This window comes from Petaurus breviceps, unplaced genomic scaffold (genome assembly GCF_028583685.1).
Source record: "Petaurus breviceps papuanus isolate PSGF00001 unplaced genomic scaffold, PetGlider_PUasm1.0 90849, whole genome shotgun sequence".
Taxonomy (NCBI): Eukaryota; Metazoa; Chordata; class Mammalia; order Diprotodontia; family Petauridae; genus Petaurus; species Petaurus breviceps.
In genome coordinates this window covers 27,377,755-27,403,241 of record NW_027187361.1, presented here as the reverse complement: position 1 = coordinate 27,403,241, position 25,487 = coordinate 27,377,755, and the positions used below count along the sequence as shown (strand labels likewise).

The 25,487-nt window shown below is 37.1% G+C and overlaps 1 protein-coding gene across 1 annotated transcript in view; it reads left to right on the top strand.

Annotated features, from left to right (window-relative positions):
• Positions 1-25,487, top strand: part of LOC138149767 (SAM domain-containing protein SAMSN-1-like) — a 60,463-nt gene that overhangs the window by 14,895 nt on the left and 20,081 nt on the right. Inside the window, exons 2-3 of the mRNA XM_069073036.1 lie at positions 20,396-20,467; positions 24,212-24,364. Of these exons, the coding sequence (XP_068929137.1) occupies positions 20,396-20,467; positions 24,212-24,364 (225 nt within the window). The remainder of the gene's footprint in view (positions 1-20,395; positions 20,468-24,211; positions 24,365-25,487) is intronic.

The following is a 25,487-nucleotide window of genomic DNA, read 5'->3' as shown; positions in this document are numbered from 1 at the left end:
AACTGCAACATCAGTGACAAAAGTCACTTGTTTCTGTTGTGACACTAAAGATTCTGGAATTTTGATTTCTATTTCATCATTGTCCTGGGTAGAAGAAGAGAAAAAATAACTTTGGGCTTATACACACCAGTTCAGAAAAACAAAAAAAAAAACTTTAGGCTTTAAGAATGATACTTTTCCCTATTTAATCCACCAATTAAATTATTCTGAAACTTCTTCCACACAAATCTTTGGGCTTGATATTTTCCAAAATATAAATCTGTGATTAAGTAGTCTTTTGCAGATAGTCTATGCCAATTATGGGCTGAAAAGGCTGGTCATATTGAGGCTCTGATACAATGTTGAGACAATTATGAAAAATTTGGATGGCAAAATGACTGATAATAATGGCAGAAGTAAATCTCTTTTGTTTTAATTTGGACAATAGAATCTTCTTATACAGGAACATGCCCTGTATAAACCATATCCAGTCTCTATCCAGTCTATCAATATACTGGATCTATTAAAAAATCAATTAAATGATGCAGATTTATCTTTTAAAATTTTTTTTCTTGCCTTATCTCAGAGTTAAGTAATTTAATTATACATGCTAATTTTTTTAAAACAATGGAACCAAGTCCCTTCTCTACAGCTCTAAATTTCCCAAATCAGTTTTCAATTAAGTATATTTCTGTTCTTTTTAGAGTATTAAGGACTTGGGTAGAATGCCTATAAGAAAAAAAATACATTTCCAACTTGTCTCATTATATAGAACATCAATATTCACTATTTAGAATTAATTAGATGATAGGGTAGCAGGAAACAGTATAGTAAATTCTGCATCCTTACCTTCCCAGCAAAAAGGCCTTGCTTTTTAATGTACCAGACTGAATTCTGATGGGAAAATCAAAGAAAAAATCACAGCGTCATTTTTCCAACCTAGGTCAGCACAGGGAGATAAACAGAGAAGTCTGGAGATAAGGGTGTTAGGAGATAGGAGCAGGAGTGCTTAGCCTGTGGATTCCTCTAGTCATCAGTGAGAGGCTATGTGTATCTATTTGCATTAATCACAGAGCTGGAACCAGAATTCTCCTGAATTCTAATTCTGCTCCTACACCTTGGTCCTTCTGTACAACATATGTATCTAAGGTCCCAGACCCATACTGGGAAAACCCTAGAAATGGACCAGAAACATTAGAGTCCAAATCCGAAGCTTCTAGTCCAAAGGAAAAAAATCTGTTTCCCAGTCAGGCTCCCACATGATTTAGTAGCTACTATTACAAAGGAGGGGAAAGTTTGGAATTATTGTTGTTCATCCTTCATTTTCAAAGAGGACCAGTGAATTCATGATGTGTTGGGTGATATTTTGACTTGAGCATGAATTGGATTTAATTGAGGCTGAGTTCTGTAAAGTAGTCAGCCTCACTTTCTCTTCTAGATTCATCAGAATTCAATGGCAGGACAAAAGTCAAGATGACTGGTGATGGCCCAAGATAAAATGGATGACCTTGATGTTTTCAATGTCTGACCAAGCTCTAAGCATTCCTACTTCAGATGCCTTCATGGCCATTGGAACAAATTGTTCTCATCTGTCCATTCCACTGGGGGAAGTCTTCACATACTTGGGCAGACATCTCCCTAAGTCAATGATGGGGTTGAGGCCTGTCAGTTGCCCTCAACCTGGTTTAGCTGTGTTCCAAGACAGTTTTACTAGGGTGTGGCTGCTGCACAATGCTACAACTTCTCAGAACCTCAAGGGCACTTTGGGTGAAAGGTGGATGAGCAGCCCTGAAAAGGGCTGGCAAGTCCTCATACCAGAGTAGTTAGTCATCCATGAGCACCCCATATACTCTGAAAAGTTTGGAATGTCATATTCCAGAAGGGAAAGTATATTTTATTACAGACAAAGGTAACTTACCCAGAAAAATCTAAATTAATTCTCTATGGGGGAAAATGAAAGTTTAATGAAATGGAAGATGGAACAAATATTCAAGATGAAAGAACAGAGCTTCATAGAAACTCAAAAGAGTTAAGAGAAATATGTAAAAAGTAAATAAATGAAAAATCAAGGGACTAAACAATAATAAACTGCTTGCATTCAGAAATCACACCTGTGCCACTCTGAACTGTATCATCATCAGGGGCCACAGAGGGAATCTAATTAGATAAAATCTAGGAGTAGTTCTGTTATACATCTGTGCTTTTAAGTGAAGAATTGAAAGATGGGGAGAGGAATACATTGGGGTAGGAGAAAGGTAAAGGAAGATTAAGGAAAATTATCTCACAGAAGCAGAGGACACAAGTAGACATTTAAACAAATAAGAAGAAAGGGTGGGAGAAGCAGCTGATACTTGAATACTTTTCTAAATTGATTAAAGGGAAGAACATAGAGTTGGATACAGAAATACATTTCACACAACAAGGGAACAGGAAGGAAAGGAGAGAAGGGAGGAGAATTAGAGGAGGTTAGATTAAGGGAGGGATTAGTATTAAACAATACAATTTTTTTTCTTACTCTAAGGGTGTACAAAAATACCTACAATCTTTCTCACATGGAAAAATATGGGAATCTGAGGGGGTGACTAAAAATTGAGAGATGGCTGAAATAACCATGTTTTTCTTAATGTGATGAAATACTGTTGTGTTTTAAGAGATGATGGAGATAGTTTTAGAGAAACCTGGGAAAAATTTTATGAATGGATACAGGGTAGAGTCAATAGAACCAGGAGAACAATTTAAACAATGATAACAGTATAACGAATACAAAGAGCTTTGAAAGAATTAGGATCTATAAACAGTATAAAGACAAACCAAGATTCCAAAAGACTAATGATACTTCACAACTCCTGATAGAGGTAAGGGATTCAGTGCATAATGAGACATATTTTTTTTCAGACATGTCTAGTATTAAAATTTGTCTCATTTGGCTACATATAGGAAGATTGGAGGGTTCAATAAAGGAAGGTTGGGGTGTGTAGTCCAGTTTGGTTTTGAATAATGAAGGAAAATATAAATTTTTACTGATTGAAAAAATAATTTTAAAAGAATTAATAAGATAAAAGATGTTTTTAAACTGACCAAGATAGTAGATGAAGTGATGTTTGTGTAGAGAGGTCCATCAATTTCTGTATCTTGCAAAGTACTATCTTTGCCATTATTTAAACTATTCTTGAAAAAAAAATGTGCCTCCTCCATGAAGACCTGATAATTGGAAGAGAGGTGATGAAAGTTCCTATGCTATCACCTAATGTAACACTTACTTGTTTCACTGCTTAAATAATCTAAGCACCATGCCACTCCTACTCTCAGAAATTGTTACTTATTTCTTGTTTCTACTAGGACAAAATCTGAACTCTTCAGACTGGCATTTAAGGCCCTTTATAATACATGGGTTCAACCCACTTCCAGCTTTATTTACAACATTTTCCTTCATTATTTCTGTCACAACCAAACTGAACCACTAGTTTTTCTGTGAACTCCATATACTATTTCCTCCCTGCACCCCACTCTCTTAGATGGCTGGGTGGCGTTGTGGATAGAACTTTGGGTTTAGAGACAGGAAGAACTGAGTTCAAATCCAGCCTCTAATACATTCCAACTATATGACCATGGGCAAATTATTTAATCTCTGCCTTATTTTTTTTCCAACTGGTAAAATAGGGAATAATAATAGCACAGGTTTTTGTGAGATTCAAATGATGCAGCATTTGTAAAGTGCTTAGCACAATGCCTTGAACATAGGAGGCACTTAATAAATGCCTGTCCCCTTCTTTCTAGTATTCACAAATGCTGTTCACAATCATTCCCAGAATGGTTTCCCTTCTAACCTCTACCATTCAGCATTCTTCTCTCCTTCCCAGGCTCGGCTCAGTCAACAAACTTAAGCCTTTCTTGATTCCCTCAATTTCTAATGTTCTATCCCTGATCAAATTACTTTGTATTTACTAATCTCTCTATATATTTTAGCTCCCCTCGGTCTAGGTAAAATGCAAGCCCTAAAGTCAGGTAGTTTCAATTTGGTCTTTGGATTCCCAACTCTGAGGACAGTGCAATGCACATAGTGGGTGTTTAATAAATATTTGTGGAGGAATTGAATGAGGCAGCAATTTTGCATTTAGCCCTGTGTTACTCCCATAGCCATGCCACCGTCTCTCTCTCTTCAATCCAGGGCCTTCACGTTTCCCCAGAGCTCCTGATGATTCTTCGTGGAATATCACTGCCTGCCACAAGGTTAGGTCTGAAGGAGGACCTCAGAGGGCCTCACCATGTACCACCCTCAGCAACCCTCTTTCACTAACACTTTGCCTGGATACATTCTTTAATGGATAGCACCTTCTCACCCCTCTATTAAGCCCGATTTGAGTCATTCTGGACCATGGACTAATCTTAAAGATGCATCATCTTTATCATATCAACTTCTGCCCTCATGCCAGAGGACTTTGGCACAAGTATTGATGCTCCCTCAAATGCACTAGACTAGTGCACAGTAGATTAAAAATAAACCTGTTTCTAGAATTAGAAGATTCATATTCCTGAGTTCCAATCTGGCCTGAGACGCTTATTAGCTGTGTGTCCCTGGGCAAGTCACTTAACCCTGTTTGCCTCAGTTCCCTCATCTGGAAATTGAGCTTGAGAAGGAAATGGTAAAGGAAGTAATGTCATCCAAAGGTAGTTAGGTCACAGTGAATACTGGATAATGGAAAGTATAAGACAACATTTAAGATGAAAGGAAATTAGTTCATTATGAAGTGGACATTGGAGAAGGCACAATGAAAGGGGTGGATGAAGCCACAGTGGGACATTGGTGGGAGTAGGATTGAGGAGGATGGGGATAAGGAAGCAAGCTGGTAAGATCTAGGAAGTGAAATCACTGTGTGTAAATGAGGTGGAGTGGAAGGGTAGGTCATCAGAATTAAATGGACTGAGGAACTGGGAATTTAGAACATTTACTTCAGCTTTCAGTGGTTTCTTAGTCATGCCCAACTTTCGATGACTCCTTTGGGGTTTTCTTGGCAAAGATTCCAGAGTGGCATGTTATTTCCTTCTTCAGATCATTTTACAGATGAGGAAACTGAGGTACATAGGGTTAAGTGACTTGCTAGAGTCACACAACTAGTGTTTGAGACCAAATTTAAATTCAAGTCTTTCTCACTCCAGGTCCAGCACTCTCTACTATACCACGTAGCTGTCCCATTGCACTTAAAAATTCATACTGATTTAACTCAACTTTAACTTACATGTTGTGCAATTTAAAAAAAATAGCTTTTCAATTTCAGTTTGTCTCATTAAAAAGCTGATAATATCAATTGCGTAGCCAGTTCTGTGGAAAAACCTAAGACACTGCGAAATAATGACATTTATTCTTTGTGTATCTTTTTTTTTTTTTAAAGCAATCGGGGTTAAGTAACTTGGTTACATGGCCAGTTATTATTTCTGGGTGTGGTGCTGAGTATCTGAGCCCGGATTTGATCCAGGTCATCCCAACACTGGAGCCGGTGCTCTTACTCGCTGAGCCACCTGGCCACCCCAATTCTTTGTGTATCTTGACAGTGTGAGCAAGTTTGCCACATGGGCAGGAATACAGTTTAATTGAACAAAACTCCCTTAGTCATTGATGACCCAAAAAAGAGAGTACTCCTCACTCAACTTTAGACTCAAAATCAAGAGATCTCCATAATGACAGAGAATACCTACCTCTATTTACGAATCCCTTTTGACTTCTGCACAGTGATTTAAGCAAGTGACACATATAATGTTAAATACGATGTCCAATTTAGATCTTGTAGGTTGGCCAAATATAGCATCCTATTAGAAATTAGAGGCAGTTAACACCTTTACCTTACCTTGTGCTTCTTTTACTTTAAGACTATTCTCAAACTCGTAGAATAAATAAGGGAATGACAAGAGATGTCTGTACCTCCAGCAAAAAGCCAGTGTCAAATCTCTGTACCTTCCCTATAAGATGGAGGTAGTGAACTTGGTGCTGCTGGCTGAAGTGGTGGATATGACAAGAGGTTTCATGGAGTAAGACTTCTTGCTTCAATAGACCCAGACTGCCTTTCTCTACACTTCCTCAGTGATATCTTCAATTTAATGTATCGATATAGACATATACTTATACACAGTGTTTGTGTGTGTGTGTGTGTGTGTGTGTGTGTGTGTGTAAAAATTCCCTGCTTTCAAATAGGTCATAGTCTAATGGGGTAGAACAAGTATATGCAAACAAGAAAGATACGGCAGATAAAGAAAAGAGACCATATAAATGTACCAAGAATTATCTTGGTATCTAGAAAATTAAGTGACCTAGAAGAAAGCCTATAGTGTGTTTATTTTATCTTTTCTTGACGATTGATGTGAGGATATTAAAAAGAAAAAAACAGTAAGAAAAATCTTGGATGGGTTTTACTATGCCAGTGTAATAAAAACTTCATTTACATAGCAAATATTGAAAGAATTTACCAATGAAACATTTTTCATTTTTATGTTTTACCAATTATTTCTAAAAGTAATGCAGTACAATCTATTATCATCTGATTGTGAGGAATCAGCAGTGCCATTGAAGCAAAAAAAGATTCTAATGCTCTGACCAAGTCCCAGTAAATTGAAACATCCATGGATTTGAATCCAAATAAAACAATGTGTGCAAAGTAAACTTGCGCTATTCATAATAGAAAAAAAAGTTGCAGGCCCTAAATTTCTCCTCCAAATAACCTAACAAAAGATTTATTTTTATTATTCTTACTCATTCTTTCCTTGTTTAGGATTACAAATTGTATATTTCCCCCATAAACATGTCTAATCTTAGTGGGAAGAAAAAAAAAGGTTAAATCCTTAAGTCTAGTAGCTCTGGGTGCTGCCTGAGATAGGACTGTTTATAAGCTCTATGATATTAACTGCAGTACTCAACCTCTCGTGACATAAAGCATGCAAAAAGGGACTTTCTGTCAGTTTTATTATTTCTAAAAAGGTTCCCCTTGAAGCAGAAGAGTGACCTTGCTTTGCTGCGCTGACATGTGCCACTGAATTAATAGCTGAGCTTTGCTGGAAGGAAGCTTCCAGAAACATTACAAGTCCAGAGCCTGAGCTTTCAGTGACTATTAATCAGGGATACCAAAATCATGCATCAAGCAGACTCATTTAAAAGTAATAAAAACTACTTTTTTAAAAACTTTTTAAAAAAAGAATTAGCTTATTGTTTGTCGTTATTTGTGTTCAAGGGTATTACCGTGTGACTAAAATGTCCCTTCAGGAGAACTTTGGAATGGGTTTTGTGTTTTCAGAGCCCAAGCAAGCTCGGAGGACATTTTGGTTTTAACAGAAATGACTTAAAATGCTTTTGCCTTACTAATTGCTGGGAAATTTGATTAAATAGAACTCATTTGGGGGAAGATACCATTTTTTTTCCCTTTTGATATCTTTCCAAGCAATGGTTCGTAATGGACTATCACAATCTTCTTTGAGGTATTTTTAATTATTTCCTTAATGGTCCAACTGACAGTAATTATGAGGACAAAAAATTCTTCAGTATCTGAGCATAGTATTTGGTGAACTGAGTGTCTACAATCCCCATGCGGTCCAAGTTTCGATCCTTAGATAGCAAAAGGAGTCAATATGTGGGAAGTAGTTTAGTGCCATGGAAAACACATTTTATTTGGAGTCAGAAGATGGAACTTGGAATTCTGGTAACACGATTGTCATGAACTAAGTACATGAATCTTTACAAGTTTTTTACTCTTTGAATCTCAGTTTCCTCATCTGTGAAATGTGGGTAATAAAACAGGGTAGTGCACTGGAAAGAGAGAGGCATTTGGAGTCAGAAGACTTACATTTGAATCCTCAATCTGTGTGACCTCAGCAAGCCACCTTAACCTCTATGAGCAGCAAATTTTCCATCTTTAAATTGAGGAGGTCAGATTAAATAACTTTTAGGGTTGCTTCTGGCCATAAATCTATAAGCTAAAGCTCTACATTCTGTCAGCTACTTTATAGGATTGTTAGAAGTCAAATTTGAAAATGTATGCATAGTTTTCTAGCTTAGCACAGTGCCTGGTACATAGTTGCCATTTAATAAGTGTTCATTGAATTTATGGAATTATACAGTACTATATAAATATAACCTCCTACTCATATTTCACTATCTTTGCCCGTTAGTTCTTGAAATTGTATTAATCAGTTTTTTCAAAATACTGACTTCTACATAGTCCATTTCCATCAGTTTCTTTTAAGAGTTTTCTTTCTGTTTCCAGTGAGGAGAAGTAACAAGGTACTATATTTGAAATATTAGAAGATGTTGCTTAGCTCATGCTGTGCAGAATAGTTCCATATTATCTCGGTCATAATCTTCTCATGCAATAATCTTTCTCCTTGCAAGATGTGTGTGTACACACGTGCATTAAATTACTTATAGTTAATTCTACTGTTCCTCCCAAAAATATTCTTTAATTAATTATTGGCATGAGGAAAGGAAGTAGGTATTTGCAAAAGTAAAAACAGAATCAAATTTCTCATTAGCATTTTGACAATGATGTAAATCTTAATATACTGGAATGAAGGGTGGTACAAAGGAAAGAACACTAGCATTTATAAGAATACACGTTCGGTTAAGAAGGTGAATCAGATAGAGCTAGACATCTAATATCCAATGCAATGTTCATTAAGTTCCTTCTATGAGCAAAGCACTGTTAGACTTTTAATACAGACAGGCAAAAAAAAAAAAAAAACACCTGTCCCCACCTTCAGAGAGCTTATTTTTTCTTGAATATATTATCAAGATACAATTTGTGTACTCTGGATTTAAGTGGACACAGTTAAATTATTATTTGGAATATTATTGTTTTATCACAGTTATTATTAATTTTGACACTGAGTATCCCTCTCTTACCTATCTGGGCTGCAAGTATAGCAGTCACTCATGGACCACTTGCTGCTACCTGGCACAGAAACTTTGACCTTCTGTTTCCAACCTGGGCCACTTCTCCCCAGGCAGTTTGGTGGCCCTCTGTTCCAGGGGGCTTATTATATTAATGGTTGACTTGGCAAAGGCATCCAATTGATTTTAGCTTTACTGAAACACAGAACAATCCAACAGTCTTAAAACCCTCTGGTATCTGGGACTACAAGTGTGCAAGCCACTGAATCTTTCTAGAATATTATTATTTAATGCATCAGAGGAATATGCATGTAACAGAAACAATGGATTCATCATTCGGCAACTACCTGCTTAGTATAGTGTGTATATTACACTGACAGAAAAACAAACCAACCAACCAACCCAAGATCTCTGCCTTTTAGCAATTTTTAAACCACCTCTAATTTCTCCAGGTATTAGTGCTCCTCCCATTCGGATCACTCTGCATTTATTTTGCATATATGCTATATTTGCTTCTTTGTGAACATGCTGTATCTATCCAGTAGGAAGTAAGGTCCTTGTAAACGGGGGACTGTTTTACTCTTGTATTTGTATTTTCAACACCTGGCACAGAGTCTGACACGTGGTATGTGTCTAATGTTTTTTTTTAATTATTTTTAATTTATGGAATAAAACAAGTATTTTCATAACCTAGTATAATTTTAAAAGCAATTATACAGGAAACTGCAAATCTACTGTGCATAATTTTTTGAGACTTTTGGGTTCTATAAATTTTTCATACTTTAGGACCCTATTCTTCTGCACAGATAGCCATAATTTGTAAGGCTATTGCTCATTGGCTGTTTATCTAAGGGATCTCAAAGCTCATGAAACAAAGAAATCAGCAAATAGAAAAAAAAAAGATGGGGGGGGGGGCAAATTTGATTCATGGCTTGAATTTGATCTAACCCTCAACTTTTCCAAACTACTCTTGAGAGTCTAAAATACACTATAAAAGTAAGTTCAGGGGATAAACCTCTACTTGTGGTGAGATCAAATACAAGTTAGAGAAAGGGTATACACACAACAGAAACTAGCAAACTGGAAAACTGGGGACTTTTTGAGAAAGATGAGAGTTCTGTTTCAGTATATATTGAATTTGAGGAAGTAGCAGGGCAAAAATATTGAGATGGAGAAAAAAGGAGGTAGAAGTGTGAGGTCAGAACACAGAAAAGGCATTGGGGATATATTTTCAGTTGTGCTTTCTAAGTGAAATACCCTCCTATGTAGCACAGGAAGGCGGAGGCTGATGACAGTCAGGTGAGTTCTGAAGTGTCAGAAATTTCTGCACTTTACTTTGAAGATGGGGAAGATGACCTTGTAAAAAAAAGCTCTTGAGCTGACCCTTAAAGATTGGCTAAGATTTAGATAATTGGACAAGAGAGGAAAAAAGGGCATCCATGGTAGGGAAAACAGCACGAATGCCATATTAGAATAAAGGAGAAGCTTGACTTAACTAGGGGACAGAGAGGATATTGTCCTAGTTTGAGTGAAGGGTTAATGTTGAAAAGTAATGAAATATAAAGGTATAGAAAGGATAGGCATCACAAAAATCTCTGAATGGTAAACTGAGATTTTAAACTTCTTAAGTAGTTTTTAACCAGGAGAGTCACATGATAAAATTGATATACAATATTATACAATATATACAAAATATATCTTTGATATGTGAATTGTTATATCAATATAAACAGATATACAAATATATATATATTTTGCACATATATAATTAAAATATAAACATTAACCCTCTGGAGGTGTGTAATGTAATGCCAACCAAAGGCAACTAACTTCCCAAGCTTCAAAATGCTAGCATAGGTGCTCTCCATTTTATTCAGTGACTAATTAAGAACAGATTGAATCAAAATTTAACATCATTCAAAATACAGCATTTACCAAGTGTGATTCAATAATCTCCAAGTACTACCTGATTTAATCAAGTACTACTCCACCCCTGGACATTACATTCATTTAATCAGTCACAAAGTCCCTCTTCTAAATACTACTCCACCCCTAGGCTGTACATTCATTTAGTCCATCACAAAGCCCCTATTCTCAAATGGAGATTAGTTTCCAATCATAAGTAAAGTACATTCATTTGTTCAATCACAGAGCACAAAAAGGTCAAAAGTTCCCCACCCTTGGATCACAATTGAATCTATCCCAGAGTCACATCAAGCTTATGCACTGCATTTAATACCCAAATAGAGGTCTTTTCTTCATCTTAACACGGCAAGTTCTCAGCAATATTTGTTCCTGGGGAGACAAAGCTTAGCAAGGCCACAAGATACATTGCCAGTGTCTACATTAATTCATTCTCTGTCTGCAGAACAGTCCTAGGACCCCTGAAACATTACCAAAACCCTCTTCCAGGACTTCTGTAAACATACAACAAGAAAATCCTTCTTCAGGACTTCTGAACCAATAGCAAGGTTCCAACACTTCTGCAACAACAGCACTGTCCTTCACCAGTGGACAGAATACACTCTCTGTCTGCAGAACAGTCTCTGGAGCTATGAACCAACAGCAAGGTTCCCAGAATTCTGTAACAACAGGACTGTCTTTCACCAGTAGACAAATCTGGCAAAACAACATCAAAACAGACAGACAAAGTACCAGCATAACAGCCACGTTTCCTCAGTCCTTGGAAGCTCTGGATGGCAGCTCTCAAAAGTCCTGGACAATTCAAACTGGCCCTCAGCAATCTTCTCAGTCTCTCTCTGCCTCCAAAGGTACTGCTTCCAAAAAGTTCTTCTGCCTCTCTCTTTTCTTGTGTCTCTCTAAATTTACGTCACCAGCTCCTCCCAGTTCAGCACTCTCTTTTCACGTCAACAAGTCCATCCCACAAGTGGGATTCACAAGCTCTGGGTTTTAACACAATCAATTTGAAAACTAAGCCAACACAGGGGGATCTTTAAATTACATTACTATTACAAGGTGGTATACAAAATGAATTAGAAAAGAGAGAAAAATGGAAGAGACCAGTAAGATTACTGAAGTCATCTTGAAGAACTAAAGGCCATAAGAATAAAAGTTGTAGGGGGCAGCCAGGTGGCTCAGTGAGTAAGAGTACTGGCTCCACTGTCAGGATGACCTGGGGATCAAATCTGAGCTCAGATATTTAGCACCACACCCAGAAATAACTGGCCGTGTAACCTTGAGCAAGTTACTTAACCCCAATTGCCTTAAAAAAAATACAAGTGGTAGGGCAGAGCCAAGATGGTGGAGTATAAGCAGGAACTTGCTCCAGCTCTTACTCCAGCCATCTCCAATACCTGCAAAAATGACTCCAAACAAATTTTAGAGCTACAGAACCCACAAAGTGACAGAGAGAAACAAATCCACAGCTGAAGGCAGCCTGGCAGGCTGACAGGAAGGGTCTATCAGACCATTCTGAGAGCCAGTGCAGTCCCACATGAGCCATATGGGCCCAGAGTTGGGGCGGCCCTGACCAGCTCCCCAGACCAGCCAGAGCAGACTTCAGGAGGGTGAATCACTAGCAACTGTGGCGATTTCTAGACTTCTCAACCCATAAACGTCAAAGAGAAAGTAAACACAGTTCAACCCCTCCCCCCAGACTGAGAGGTGGTGGTAGCAGCTGCCACTGTGTGGCTGCCTCCAGAGTTCCTGGTCTGCAGATCATAGGGTGACCAAGTGACCATACAGAGGGTAATTGCTCATGCTCTGACCTGCTGGGATCTGGGTCACAGTCTTGGGTGGTGGTCCTGGGGTGAGGAATGCCAGTGTGCCAGAGCTTGTGGGGGCTGTAGAGAGGGAGCCCTCCTCATAGTTCTGGCAACTTCAAAAACTCCAGCAATTTCGGACACAGCTCTCTCCACTATGGAAGCAGAGTTCTAGATGGCAAAAAGCTCAAAAGTCAAGTAATTGGCTGGCAAGATGAGCAAGCAGAAGAAGTGCAATCAGACCAGAGAATCCTTTTTTGGGGATGAAAGGGATCAAAACATATCAAAGAACCAGCAGAAGACAACAAAGTCAGAACTCCTGCATCAAAGGCTTCCAAGAGAAATATGGACTGGTCACAGGCCATGGAGGAGCTCAAGAAGGATTCTGAAAATCAAGTAAGAGAAGTGGAGAGAAAATTGGGAAGAGAAATGAGAAAGATGCAAGAAAATCATAAAAAGTGAGTCAACAGCCTGCTAAAGGAGACCCAAAAATACACTGAGGAAAGTAACACCTTAAAAAATAGACTAACTCAAATGTCAAAAGAGGCCCAAAAAGCCAATGAGAAGAAAAATGCTTTAAAAAGCCGAATTGGCCAGATGGAATAGGACAAAAACTCACTGAAGAGAATAATTCCTTCAAAATTAGGTTGGAGCAAATGGAAACTAATGACTTTATTAGAAATTGCACTACTATAAAATAACTCCAAACAAATGAGAAAATAGAAGGCCATATGAAATATCTCTTTAGAATAACCACTGACCTGGAAAATAGATCAAGGAGAGATAATTTAAAGATTATTGGATGACCTGAAAGCCATGATCAAAAAAGAGCCTAGAAATCATCCTTCAAGAAATTCTCAAGGAAAATTCCCATGATGTATTAGAACCAGAGGGCAAAATAGAAATTAAAAGAATTCACTGACTGCTTGTTGAAAAAGATCCCAAAAAGAAAGCTTCTAGGAATATTATAGCCAAATTCCAGAATTCCCAGGTCAAGGGGAAAATATTACAAGATGTCAGGAAGAAACAATTTGAGTATTGTGGAAACACAATCAGGATAACACAAGATCTAGCAGCTTGTACATTAAGGGATTGAATGGCTTGGAATATGATATTCTGGAGGTCAAAGAAGCTAGGATTAAAACCAAGAATCACCTTCCCAGAAAAACTGAGTATAATGCTTCAAGAAGCATTAGAAGGTAAACAGGAAAAAGAAATCATACGGAAATTATTAAAGTTGAACTATTTACATTCCTACATGGGAAAACAATAATTGTAACTTATGAGACTTTTCTCAGTATTAGGACAGTTGAAGGGAATATATATGTGTACACATATATGTATATGTGTGTGTATAAGAGGGTGATGTATGTATAAATACATATGTGAGTGTGTGTACATGTATGTACATGTATACATAGACAGAGAGCACAGGATCAGTTGAATAAGAAAGGATGACATCTAAAAAATAAAATTAAGAAGTGAAAGAAGAATATAAAGGGACAAGGAGAAAGGGATAGATAGAATAGGGTAAATTATCTCATGTAAAAGAGGCAAGAGAAGACTGTTACAATGGAGGGGAAGAGCAGGAAGGTGAAATGGAATGGGTCAACTTTACTCTCATTGTATTTGGCTTAAGGAGAGAATAACACAGACACTCACTTGGGTTTCTTATTCTACAGGAAAGTAGGGGGGAAGGAGATATGAGGGGAGATGATAGAAGGGGGGCAGATTGGGGGAGAGAGTAGTAAGAAGCACACACTTTGGAAAAGGGACGGGGTCAAAGTAGAAAATAGAATAAGTGGGGGGTGGGATAGGATGGAGGGAAATATAGTTAGTCTTTCACAATATAACTACTATGGAAACATTTTGTGTAACTACACATGCACAACCTATATTGAATTGCTTGTCTTCTCATTGGGGGTGGGTGAGGAAGGAAAAAGGGAAAGAATGTGGAAATCAAAGTTTTTAACACAAATGTTAAAAAAATGTTTTTTTACGTGCAACTGGGTAATAAGATCTACAGGCACTGGGGTATAGAAATCCATCTTGTCCTACTAGAAAGTTGGGGGGGGGATGGGTGAGTATATAAGAGAGAACACATTGGGGGGAGGGGTTTTTAGGGGCTCACTATATTGGGGGGGGGGGGGGGGAAAGACGGGGAGAAAATGTGTAACTCAAAATCTTGTGGAAATGAATATTGAAAACTAAAAATAAATAAATAAAAGATTATTTTTAAAAAACCCAAGTGATGTTTTCACCAATGCTGACAACTAAAGGCAAGGACTTCTAAAGAGAAACAGATTTTTTAAATGGATCATAATTTGGGCTTTACTAAAAATAACTTAATATCTTGATTCACATTTTTCTCTTTCTTGTTGTTTGTCCTTCATTCTCTTTTTTAATTTTAATGCATTTATTTACTTTTACTTGACAACATTCAGCTCCGCAGTCCCTTGAGTTCCACCCCCCCTCCCGCAATGGCAGCATGCAATCAAATACAGGATCTACAAATATCTTCACATGAAACATTAGTCAGGTTGTAAAAAAGGAATATAGCCAATAGCGTGAAGAATGAGAAAAAAGGAATGAAAGAAAACAAAACACAAAAGAGAGAGCAGGCAGTTTGCTTCAATCTGCATTCAGACTCTGTAGTGCTTTTCCTGGATGTGGACATTCCTTTCTATTATGAGTCTTTCGGAGTTGCCTTCTAACTTTGCATTGGTGAGAGGAGCCAAGCCTATCAAAGTCTGCATTTTTCTCTAACCACAATCATTTTTAGTTTTCAAGTATCATCTTCAATATTACTATATTGGGATGATTTTCTGGGGGAAAGTTCCATGCATTGTTTCAAGGGAAAAAAATTGCACAGGTAACTAAGACACATCTCCAATATTTTGAAATATAATGACAAAATAAGGTCTTCATTAGCTATCCTAAACCAAGTTATCATCCTTTTTAAATACTGCACACAAAACGTTGATTAGTTTAAGCTTTCTAAGTTAAGTTTTTTTTTTTGCTTCAGAATAGTCCTCATGCACCACTGCATAATATTAAAATCTTAAACCTTAATATGCATGACAACCTTTTTTCAAAAAATATTCTAGGATTTAATTCTTCTAATTGAAGAACAGATATCTTTGAAACAGTGTGAACAAATTCAGCAAACTATTAAAAAATGTGTTAGGATTGCCTCAGTGTTAAATAATTACACCATTTTCTGTTATGGATGGAGGAAGGTAAGCAGAATGGCTATTTATGGAGAAAAGACAGTCTGTGATTTTTTTTTTCTATAGCAACTTTTGCCATGGCAACAAATTCAATACAACCCACAACTAAGAAGTCACGCTTTAATTACCTGGTCCCTTAAATCATGCTGTGCTAAGGAATGCCTAAGCTATCAAAATCTCTAAAGGAAGCCCTGATGCTGTTATTATGGTGTGGGTAGTGGAACAGTATGACACAATACTGATCTTTGCCCTAGTTAAAATTGTATCAGTTTCCATTCTAAAACCCCACTTTTCAAAAGCTTGTGTTTCATTTTAAAAGGTTTTGTAGATGTTGAAAGGAGACTAATCAAAGAACATTACCTAACAGAAAACAAAATAACAGCTCAGACAAATGTTTGTTGTTTATTCATGTTTGTTCACATGATATATACCTCTTAAAATAGGATACCCAGTCTTACCTTCTCTCCCAAAGACCAATCTCTTAATACCTATCTTGTACATTTGAAATGGATGTCCTGTAGACACTTTAAACTTAACATGTATGAAACTGAACTCATTATCTTCCCTTTAAGCCTCTCCTCTTTCCAACTTCTAGTCCCCTAGGCTGACAACCTGAGTATGATCCTTCTCTCCTCATTCTCTCTTCCCTTCCATATCCAATGTGTTTCCAAGGCCCATTGATTTTACCTTCATAAAATCTCTCACATACGTTGTGGTCTCTCCCCTGACCATGACACCACCTTTGTGTGGGCTCTCATCTTTTCTCCCCCAAGACTGTTATAATAATCTACTGATTGGTCTCTCGGACACAACAACCTCCCCACTCAGGTGTTAAGGGTATTTTCCCAAAGCACACGTTTGATCACATCACTCTCCAGTTCATTAAGGCCTTCCCCATATTATCAGCTCCACTGGATATGAAAACTCCTTACCAACCATCAAGTGAAGTTGAATTTCTTTTTCTTGATACTCAAGACCCTTTACAATATGAGGTCACTCTACCTTTCTAGTCTCAATCTAGTTTCCTCTATAAAGAGTTTACCAAAGAGGATGGTAGGGCCTGTTGAAGGTTTTTTTTTTTTTGTTAGTTTTAGTTTTAGTTTTCTTTTTGTTTTTTAACACTAGAGATTATGTTGTAAGGCTACTTAGTTCCAGTACCTAGCACAGTGCATTATACAAGTAGGCAGCTAATGATTTTTAGTTGAACTGGATTAAATATATTTGTATTATTTCAGTTAGAGGTTGAAGGTACTGTGATATCCCAACTGAACCATTAACAAATTCATGAATTTTGCTTTCGTAAATTTTCTTTAGAAAAGCTAAAATTTTGCTTACTGAAGCTTTTTTTGAGTAGAATTATGAACACACATTTGCTAAGTCTAATAATTGTATATGAAATGTAAGGTTTGTGATGCTGAAATACACTTTCCTTTATTCTAGACTGTAATCTCAGAAATAGACTTTGCTTAACAATAATTTGCTTGAATATTAAGCTCAACAGGCACACAGTTCTAATAATCCAGGGTTCTTAGTCCATACATACATAGACTTAAGTCAAAAGATAGACAAATAATGTTTGACATCATGAAAGGAATATATAAATCATAACTTTGGGGCTATAAATTATTATCTTAATATTTATGTGATGTCTTCAACAACTGAGATTTGTTTTAAGTGGTTTTCTTAAACTAAAATTGCTTTTCATATTATAATCCTAGATTAGCAAATTAGGTGTTCAACAATTTGTAATACAATGACTGACAAAACCAAAAGTAATAGCTCTTTTCTTTCATAGCCCATGGCTCCTAAATCTGCTTTTCTTTATAGACATAATGTAGATGAATACATTTTAAGGGGTGGTAACTATTGATTATTTAATGGAAGATGTTAGTATGAGAAATGCTGAAGTAGCCCTATTTAGTGCTCTCCTGTGCTTTATGTAAGATGGTAGAAAAAACTGTGTAACCCCTATTAATATTTAATAGATGTGAAACAGTATATTAAAAAACTGTCCTTGGCATCTAATCCAACCAGATGGAAGGATTTTTCAGGTATCCGGAAAAGGAATAAAAGTCTTTCTTACTCTCACATTGTTTGTGAACACTAGTAAATAAGATCTGCCCAACATGCTTTCAGAGTCAAAGAAAGCCTTGAAATTCCAGCATTCCCATAAGCCAACTTCAAGGGATTAAATGTTATAGAAAGTCATATTTAGGTTAACAAGTAATACATGAGGACATTTCGGTTTTTCCCCAGTGTTTTTCTACATTTTAACCCCTTTCTTTTTCTCTCACTCCAAGCTAAAGGGCATATTCAGGAGGGATATCAAGTCATAAAGGTGATAGTAGGTATTGTTAAATCATTCCAATCATGTCTGACTCTTTGTGACCCAATTTGGGGTTATCTTGGTAAAGATACTGGAGTGGTTTGCTGTTTCCTTCTCCAGTTCATTTTATAGTTGAGGGAACTGAGCCAAATACAGTTGGCTAGATGACTCGCCCAAGGTCACATAGCTAGCAAGTATCTGAGGCTGCATTTGAACTCAGGTCCCCCTGCCTCCAGGGCTGGCACTCTAGCCACTGCACCACTTAGTTCATTTTGTCTAAAATATCTATAATTTTGTGGGCTGTATGTTTCATCACTCAGTCTATTGGGCTCTTGAGGATCTTTTTTAAAATTCAATTAACTTGGAAATAAGAAAGGAATTTTTAGACAACTAAACTTTTGAAGAAGATTTCCATTCCAGAGGGGAAAAAAGTTCTCTTCATTCTGGACCTTTTTCTCTAACACTGCTTCCTTCTACTAACTTTCACTGAGACCTGCTCAATGGAGAGAGGACATAGCATCCAGGCTCATCCTCTCCACCACTAACTAAATCTTCAATGGCAGACCCTATAACACTGGTCCTAGATGGAGAATCAAGCTATTCCTTACTTTTCATTGCCACTTCCAGACCTTCCCCTTACCATCATGAAAAAGCAACCTGTTCTCCTTTGAGATGAGCTTCATTAAAATTTTCCTGACCTCTTCCTCCCTAGAAGATAGGCAAGAAACCCCATTCCATCCAGTTCCCTTTGTCTATCTACTGGCCTGTCCTGGTACTACTTGCCTGGGAAGAAGGGAAACATGATTCCATTGTGTTCTTTTGCTGGTCTCCTGATTGGCCTTCCTGCAGAAAAAGGAGAGAACTGCCATTCTATAAGCTCCTGGCACTCGTCCCCTCACCTGAGCTGCATAATACCCCAAAAGGACTCCAACCTGACAAAAAAAAACCTATAGGGATGTTGATGACCTATCTGAACTCTATAAATTCAATATAAATCTATAAATTACTATAATCTATAAATATACTTGTCTAGACTGTAACCTCCAAGCTCTCATTTCCAATTGCTTATAGGACATCTTGAACTAGAGGATGCATAGACACATTAAACTCATCACTTCCAAAACTGAACTCTTTATATTTCCCTGCTAAATTTTCTGTCTTCCTCATTGCCCTTTCATTGTTGGAAGTACCACCACCCTCATGGTAACCCAGGCTCAAAACCCCTTCACTCTCTCACCACCACCACCACCCAATCTCTTGCCAATCCTTGTCAATTTTATCTTCATCACATCTCTCACATATACTCGTTTTCTCCTATTGTCTCCCTTATACAAGACCTTATTAACTTGTTTATAACATAACTTATGCTTATATGCTTATAACTATTGTCATATGCTGTAGGTTGATCTCTCTGCCTTCGTCTTTCCACATGCCAGTCCATCCTTCAATCAGCTGCAAAAATTGTTTTCCTTAAGTTCAGGTCCTAGACATGTAAACCCTTTTTTCAATACATTCCAATGGCTTCCTATTACCATCCATATCAAATATAAAAGCCCTTGTTTACCATTAAAAGTTAGCTTATTCTTTGGCTTTAGACAACTGCCCCAATTTACTCTGATTCTCCTTGAGGTTTGTATTAAGTAATGACAGTGTTAAGCTATTCTCACAAATTACTTGGCCATATGTGCATAGCTACCATACTTTGGTTTCTACAATGGTAGAGTTGGTCATTAATGTCCAAATTACATAAGTGATTGGGGTGATTATAAGTCATGGACTTTGGGAGAATTAAGCAGTCTTTAAAAATCTATTCTCAGGTTACCACAATGTCTTCATGTTAAACATATCCTCTCTCATAAATGTGGAAAGAATTGACAAAAGTTCTGCTAAAATCTGAATTCCATACGTCCAAAAAAATGATGGAGGAGAGAGGGTGATTCAGGTGTTTCCACACTGGATTTATTTGTCCAATCAATTGTCCCACAGAGAGTTGACTCCAGCTATTGGGCGATTAGAATCAATTATCTGGTTTGTAATAAGATAACTAAAGGTTTTAACACTGAATTCACAAATAAATTTTGCTTGTTATATTTAGCAAGTGGTAGTAATGTTTATAATTCAAAAACATTATATTCTTCAGAGGGAAAAAAAGCCTCCTAGTATTTGCAAGAAACTAACTTCCTGATTAAAATCTACTTTTTCTATCATTTTCCAAATTAAGGAATTTCCAGCTAATAAATTAATTTCTGCTTTCGCTTCTTATTTACAGCGCAGCAATAGCTTTGGGAATTTTGACCGTTTTCGGAGCAATTCCACATCCAAACCAGAAGATTCAAATGAGGTAAGTATAATTCAGTATTTCAGTTAATTCATGATCTCATTAACATGCACCATGAGAGCATAGTACAACTCCTTTGTACTGTTTCATTGTGTGCCTGTTCATTTCATTTTGCTTGTGCCATTTTGTGAGCCCTCCTCAAGGGTTCTCTCAAACATAGTAAACAATCCTTGGTTCTAGTATTTGTGGAAACCAATGCAGCAATCAGGCTGTTATTATCTTTCCTTTTCAGTGTATGAACTCACTTACATTATCACATATGTTTCTATATAGTAAATATACTTGCAAAAATAACTTTTTTAATGTATTGTGATTGATATATAAATACAATATCATTTTTTCTTGCTTTTCTTTGGAGGGGGGAAGGTAGGGCAATTGGGGTTAAGTGACTTGCCCAAGGTCACATGGCTAGTTTTTGTGTTAAGTGTCTGAGGCCAGATTTGAACTCAGGTCCTCCTGACTCCAGGGCCAGTGCTCTATTCACTGTGCCACCTAGCCTACCCTATATAAAATTTTTTAAAAACCTAAAATATAATCTGGCAGCTTTTGCAAAATGCAATAATTTTAATTACTAAAATATGTATTGATTGTCTTTGCATAGCGCAAGGCATTTTGCCAGATGATGGGATATAAATACTGCAAAAGAATAGCAGGAATTTGTAGTAGCTAGGTGGCACAGTGAATAGAGCACTTGTCCTGGAGTCAGGAGGACAGATCTAAATTCAAAACTGGCTTCAGACACTTGACATTTACTAGCTATGTGACCTTGGGCAAATCACTTAACCCCAATTGTCTTGCTTTCCCCCTCCAAAAAAAATATAGTAGGAATTTTTGGACTTGGGGCAAAGGAAAAATTATACCCATAACAAGCAGCATGAAACACACACTCAGACAGAGAAGTGGGGGGGGGGGGGCAGAGAGAAGCAATAGACACTGCCTCATGATGACAGAGAGAGAGAGAGACCAGAATACTAGTTCCCATGAGTAAAGACAAAGGGAACCACAGGCTGTTCTTGGTTAGGCCAACCCAGGAGAAATATGCTGACTTTTAACTTCCTGTTCCAAATAATCATTCTTGATAACTGCATATTAAGTTCAATTATTTATTCTCACTTAGATAGGTACCCTTATAGCAAAGAGACAGATTCTTTGGGTCAAGTGGCTAAAGAGTGCTTGAAGCAAACCCTCATAAAACTCTCAAAAGTCAGGAAAAAATACTCAAGGTGTTAAAACTGGAAAGAACCTTAGAGACTACCTTGTTCAAACCTTTTATTTTACATACAGCTCGAGAGTGATTTTTAGAGCAGAGACTAGAACCCAAGATTCCTGATTTTTAGCCCAGGACTCAGCCATTTTGTCTGAAATTTGATCTTCTGAGATATGGCCAAGTCTGATTTGACTTCCAAATGAAGGCCTTCCTGAATAGTGATATGATGACTCAAGGGAGGAGAAGGAATAGGAAGGGGTACCACTTTGTCTTTGTTATGTTCTGACCCCAAATTCGCCCTTCCCAAGCAAGATAATCCAATAGACTTCTCCAGGGGAAGAAGGGGATGGTGCCTGCCCTAATCTTGGATGCAAAATGGGGGGGAGATAGATACATCCACTCTCCCACACACACACCCCATCGGCTCACTGGAATGTCTCCTCTTTCTTTGATAATGCTGGAGCTGAGGTACCACCAGGCCTCTGCTCTCGCCCCTCCTTGACCCAAAGGATGAGGGAACTATAATTAGTCAACTCAACAATTCTCTGGGTGATTCTCGCCCTCTTACACAAAGCCCCAAATCTAGAAGTTCTGCTTATGCTCAGGCTTTGCTACTGTCTTTTTCCTTTAGGGGAAAATAGTTGCCATCAATGCCTTTTAATTTCCCAATCTAAAACACAGCCTTATCACCCAACCCTATTTCTAGTTCCAAGACAGTCCCTACCCTTAAAGGAACTCACAATATATTTGTGGAGATGAGACATGTATGTAAAAAGATACCTTACAAGTTGGTATATAAGTGCCACATCAGTGCTATAGACAATAAAGGTCACTGGAATTCAAGGGAGGAGGGGCTACTGATAAAAACTTAATGAATGAGTAAGAATAGCTTTACAAGTAACTAAAATTAAGTGCAGAAAGTCTGAAGTTTCACAACTCCAGAATTTAATATGAAATATAGCCTTCTAAAATAACATACCAGAAAATGCCTCTGAAGATTAGGTGTTTTAATATGACTGCTTTTTGATGTTTTTATTAGGTGTTAAATAATTTTCTTATGAGGAAGCATAAAATTGAAGATTAAAAAACTGAATTCTTAAGTATGAAATTGTCTAAGAGGCATAGTTGAACCTGGAGTCAGGAAGATCTGAATTTATATCTGGTTTCTGACATTTACAAGATTTATTACTCTGGACAAGTCATTCAACCTTTCTCTGCCTCAGTTTCCTGATCCATAAAATGAGATAATAATAGCATCAACCCTTCAGGATTGTTATGAGTATAAAATGAGATAATATTTGTAAAACATTTTATAAACCTTAAAGCGCTACATAAATGCTAGCTGCTATTATTATTAATCCAGGACTTTTTGAAGAGTCTATGAATATTTTCCATTAGAATAACTTCCACTTATAATCAAGAATATATGAATTTTGTTGACTCCTTTTAATGGGAATGGGAATTGGAAGCTCTTCCCTGCCCCCTAATCGGCCTATTGTGATCACATGGAGCCTGGTAGGAGGAGCTTGCAGAAGGGTGGAGTGGAGCCCACAGTAAGCTTGGAGTCAGAGCAGTTAGAGCTGGAGGGAAGAGAGGATGCACCCAAGGAGATAGCTAGGCTTGCAGGTGTTTGTGGGAAGGCTAAAGGATGGTATGACTCTCTATTGTGCTATGTTGTATTCACTTCTTTGTTGTTAGGATGGATTCAGTTTCCTGGTGTTGGGATTTGGCTCTCTGAATAAATGTTTTGCTTCTGTCTTATATATGGAGAATCTGTTATATGTTGCGATTAAGAACTATGCTGGCACATTCACAGTCACCATCAGCAATGTGAATATTATGTTGGTGCTACACTCCTCTATAACATTTACACAGCCAGTTTAGGGTAAATCATAAGGAAAACTTTAGTCTCTCAATAATGCTGCTAATTATGTTTTTGAAACTTCCTCTTATCATTCTCTAGATGTCTCTCTAAAGAAAAGATCCCTGACATTGTAGGCATTCAAATGAGGACAAGTATCCATATGTCAGGGTAGAGTTAATTCTTAAATAGGAGAGAGGATAAACTCCAAAGTCTAACATCCCATCCACCTCCGAGATTCATTTTCATGGAACCACATCTGCCATTACACATTTTGTTGAGTCATCCTCTGTTAGCTTCATTCTAGAAATATCTCCCCTTCTTCATATATATATATATATATATATATATATATATATACACATATGTGTGTATACATGATTACTTTGTAAACTGCCTTGAATTTTACATCCATCTAAAAAGCAATAAAGTAATTTCAAGTGATACTCAAGCCATTAAGTTAATATTTGAAGCTCCAAATTTTCAGATTTTGCACAGATAACTAGGGTTGGGCCACTTAAAAATATGCAGATTGGAATCTAAGTCTATTGGTTGAAATTTTGGAGACTATCCATAAAAATATACATATGAATATGCACAATCTAAAATTTCTAGGTATTACTTTAAGATCAAGGTTCTTTACCTTATAATTCTGGTATTTAATAATATTTCTATTTAGAAATGTGAAGAAGGCATAAAGGAAGGAAAAGAACAAGAGCCAACTAAAACTTCAAATAATAGTGGAAGTTTAGGCAAAAAAATGAGGGCTATTTCCTGGACCATGAAGAAGAAAATTGGTAAGAAGTACATCCAAGCCCTTTCTGAAGACAAAGTAAGTATAACCCATAAAATGATTGTTGGACTAGTTACAGATTTTTTTACAGTGGTTGATCATAAAATACTAATAATACTATGTATAGTATTTTGTCCTTCATAAAGTACTTTCACATCTATTTTTTCATAGTCTCCAATGAGAGAGACAGGAGAACCACGATTATCTTTATCAAAGTAACTGAGGCTGAGGAAAGCCGAGTGGCTCGCATAAAATCTCACAGTAAAGGAGAGAGTAAAACTGGTTTTTCAATTAATATTGAAAGTGTTCATCCCAAGTAGCAAGCTGTTCAAGATAGGTTATAACTTTGTTTACTAATAATAACCCATAAGTATTTGATGTATCCAGGTTTAGAAAGAACTTTGCTCATAATCGACGTATGTAGTGTAAGTATTATTAGTCCATTTTATAGATTTATTTTTTAAAAACTGAGACGCAGAAAGATTATATATCTTGCCTTTGGCTATACTGCTAATAAGTTTCAGAGACAGATTCCAAATCCAGTGTTAGGTTTTACTCTTTGTCCTTCTACTTCCCTGGAAGATTGGTTTACCTATCATCTCACCACAAAAGCTCTGGACCTAGCACACAAGTGGATTTACAAAAAGAGGATCGGGCAATAGAGGAATAAGCACTCTCTTAATATTATTATAGGATATCCCCAAAGCCTTGGTACTACTTAAGCTTTAATAGATCTAAGCTTTAGTAGTTTAAAACTGCACCAAGGCTTTGGGGGGCTCCTTATAGTCTCTGTGATACATTTGTCAGGCTCTCTGAGCATAGTTTTATGTACATTAAGAGCTGGGAGCTCTTTTGCTGACTGGGTACTTAAAAGCATCTCAGTCAGATGACTACATAGCTACAATCAATTCGTGTAGAAGCAGAATTGGGTAAAGGCGTTAAGGAACATCCCTCGCTCAGCCACTACTGACAGAATATATTCAAATAGTGTATATAGAATACGTATTGTGTATTCTGTGAGATGAAATCATATCTGGATAGACATCACAAAGTTAACATGCTTTATGCAAGCTGCACAAGCCTGGAAAATACTTGAGATAATTTCAAGAGAAAGGAAACATATTTTGAAACAGTTTTCCTCTCCTACTTTCAGTTAGGCAAG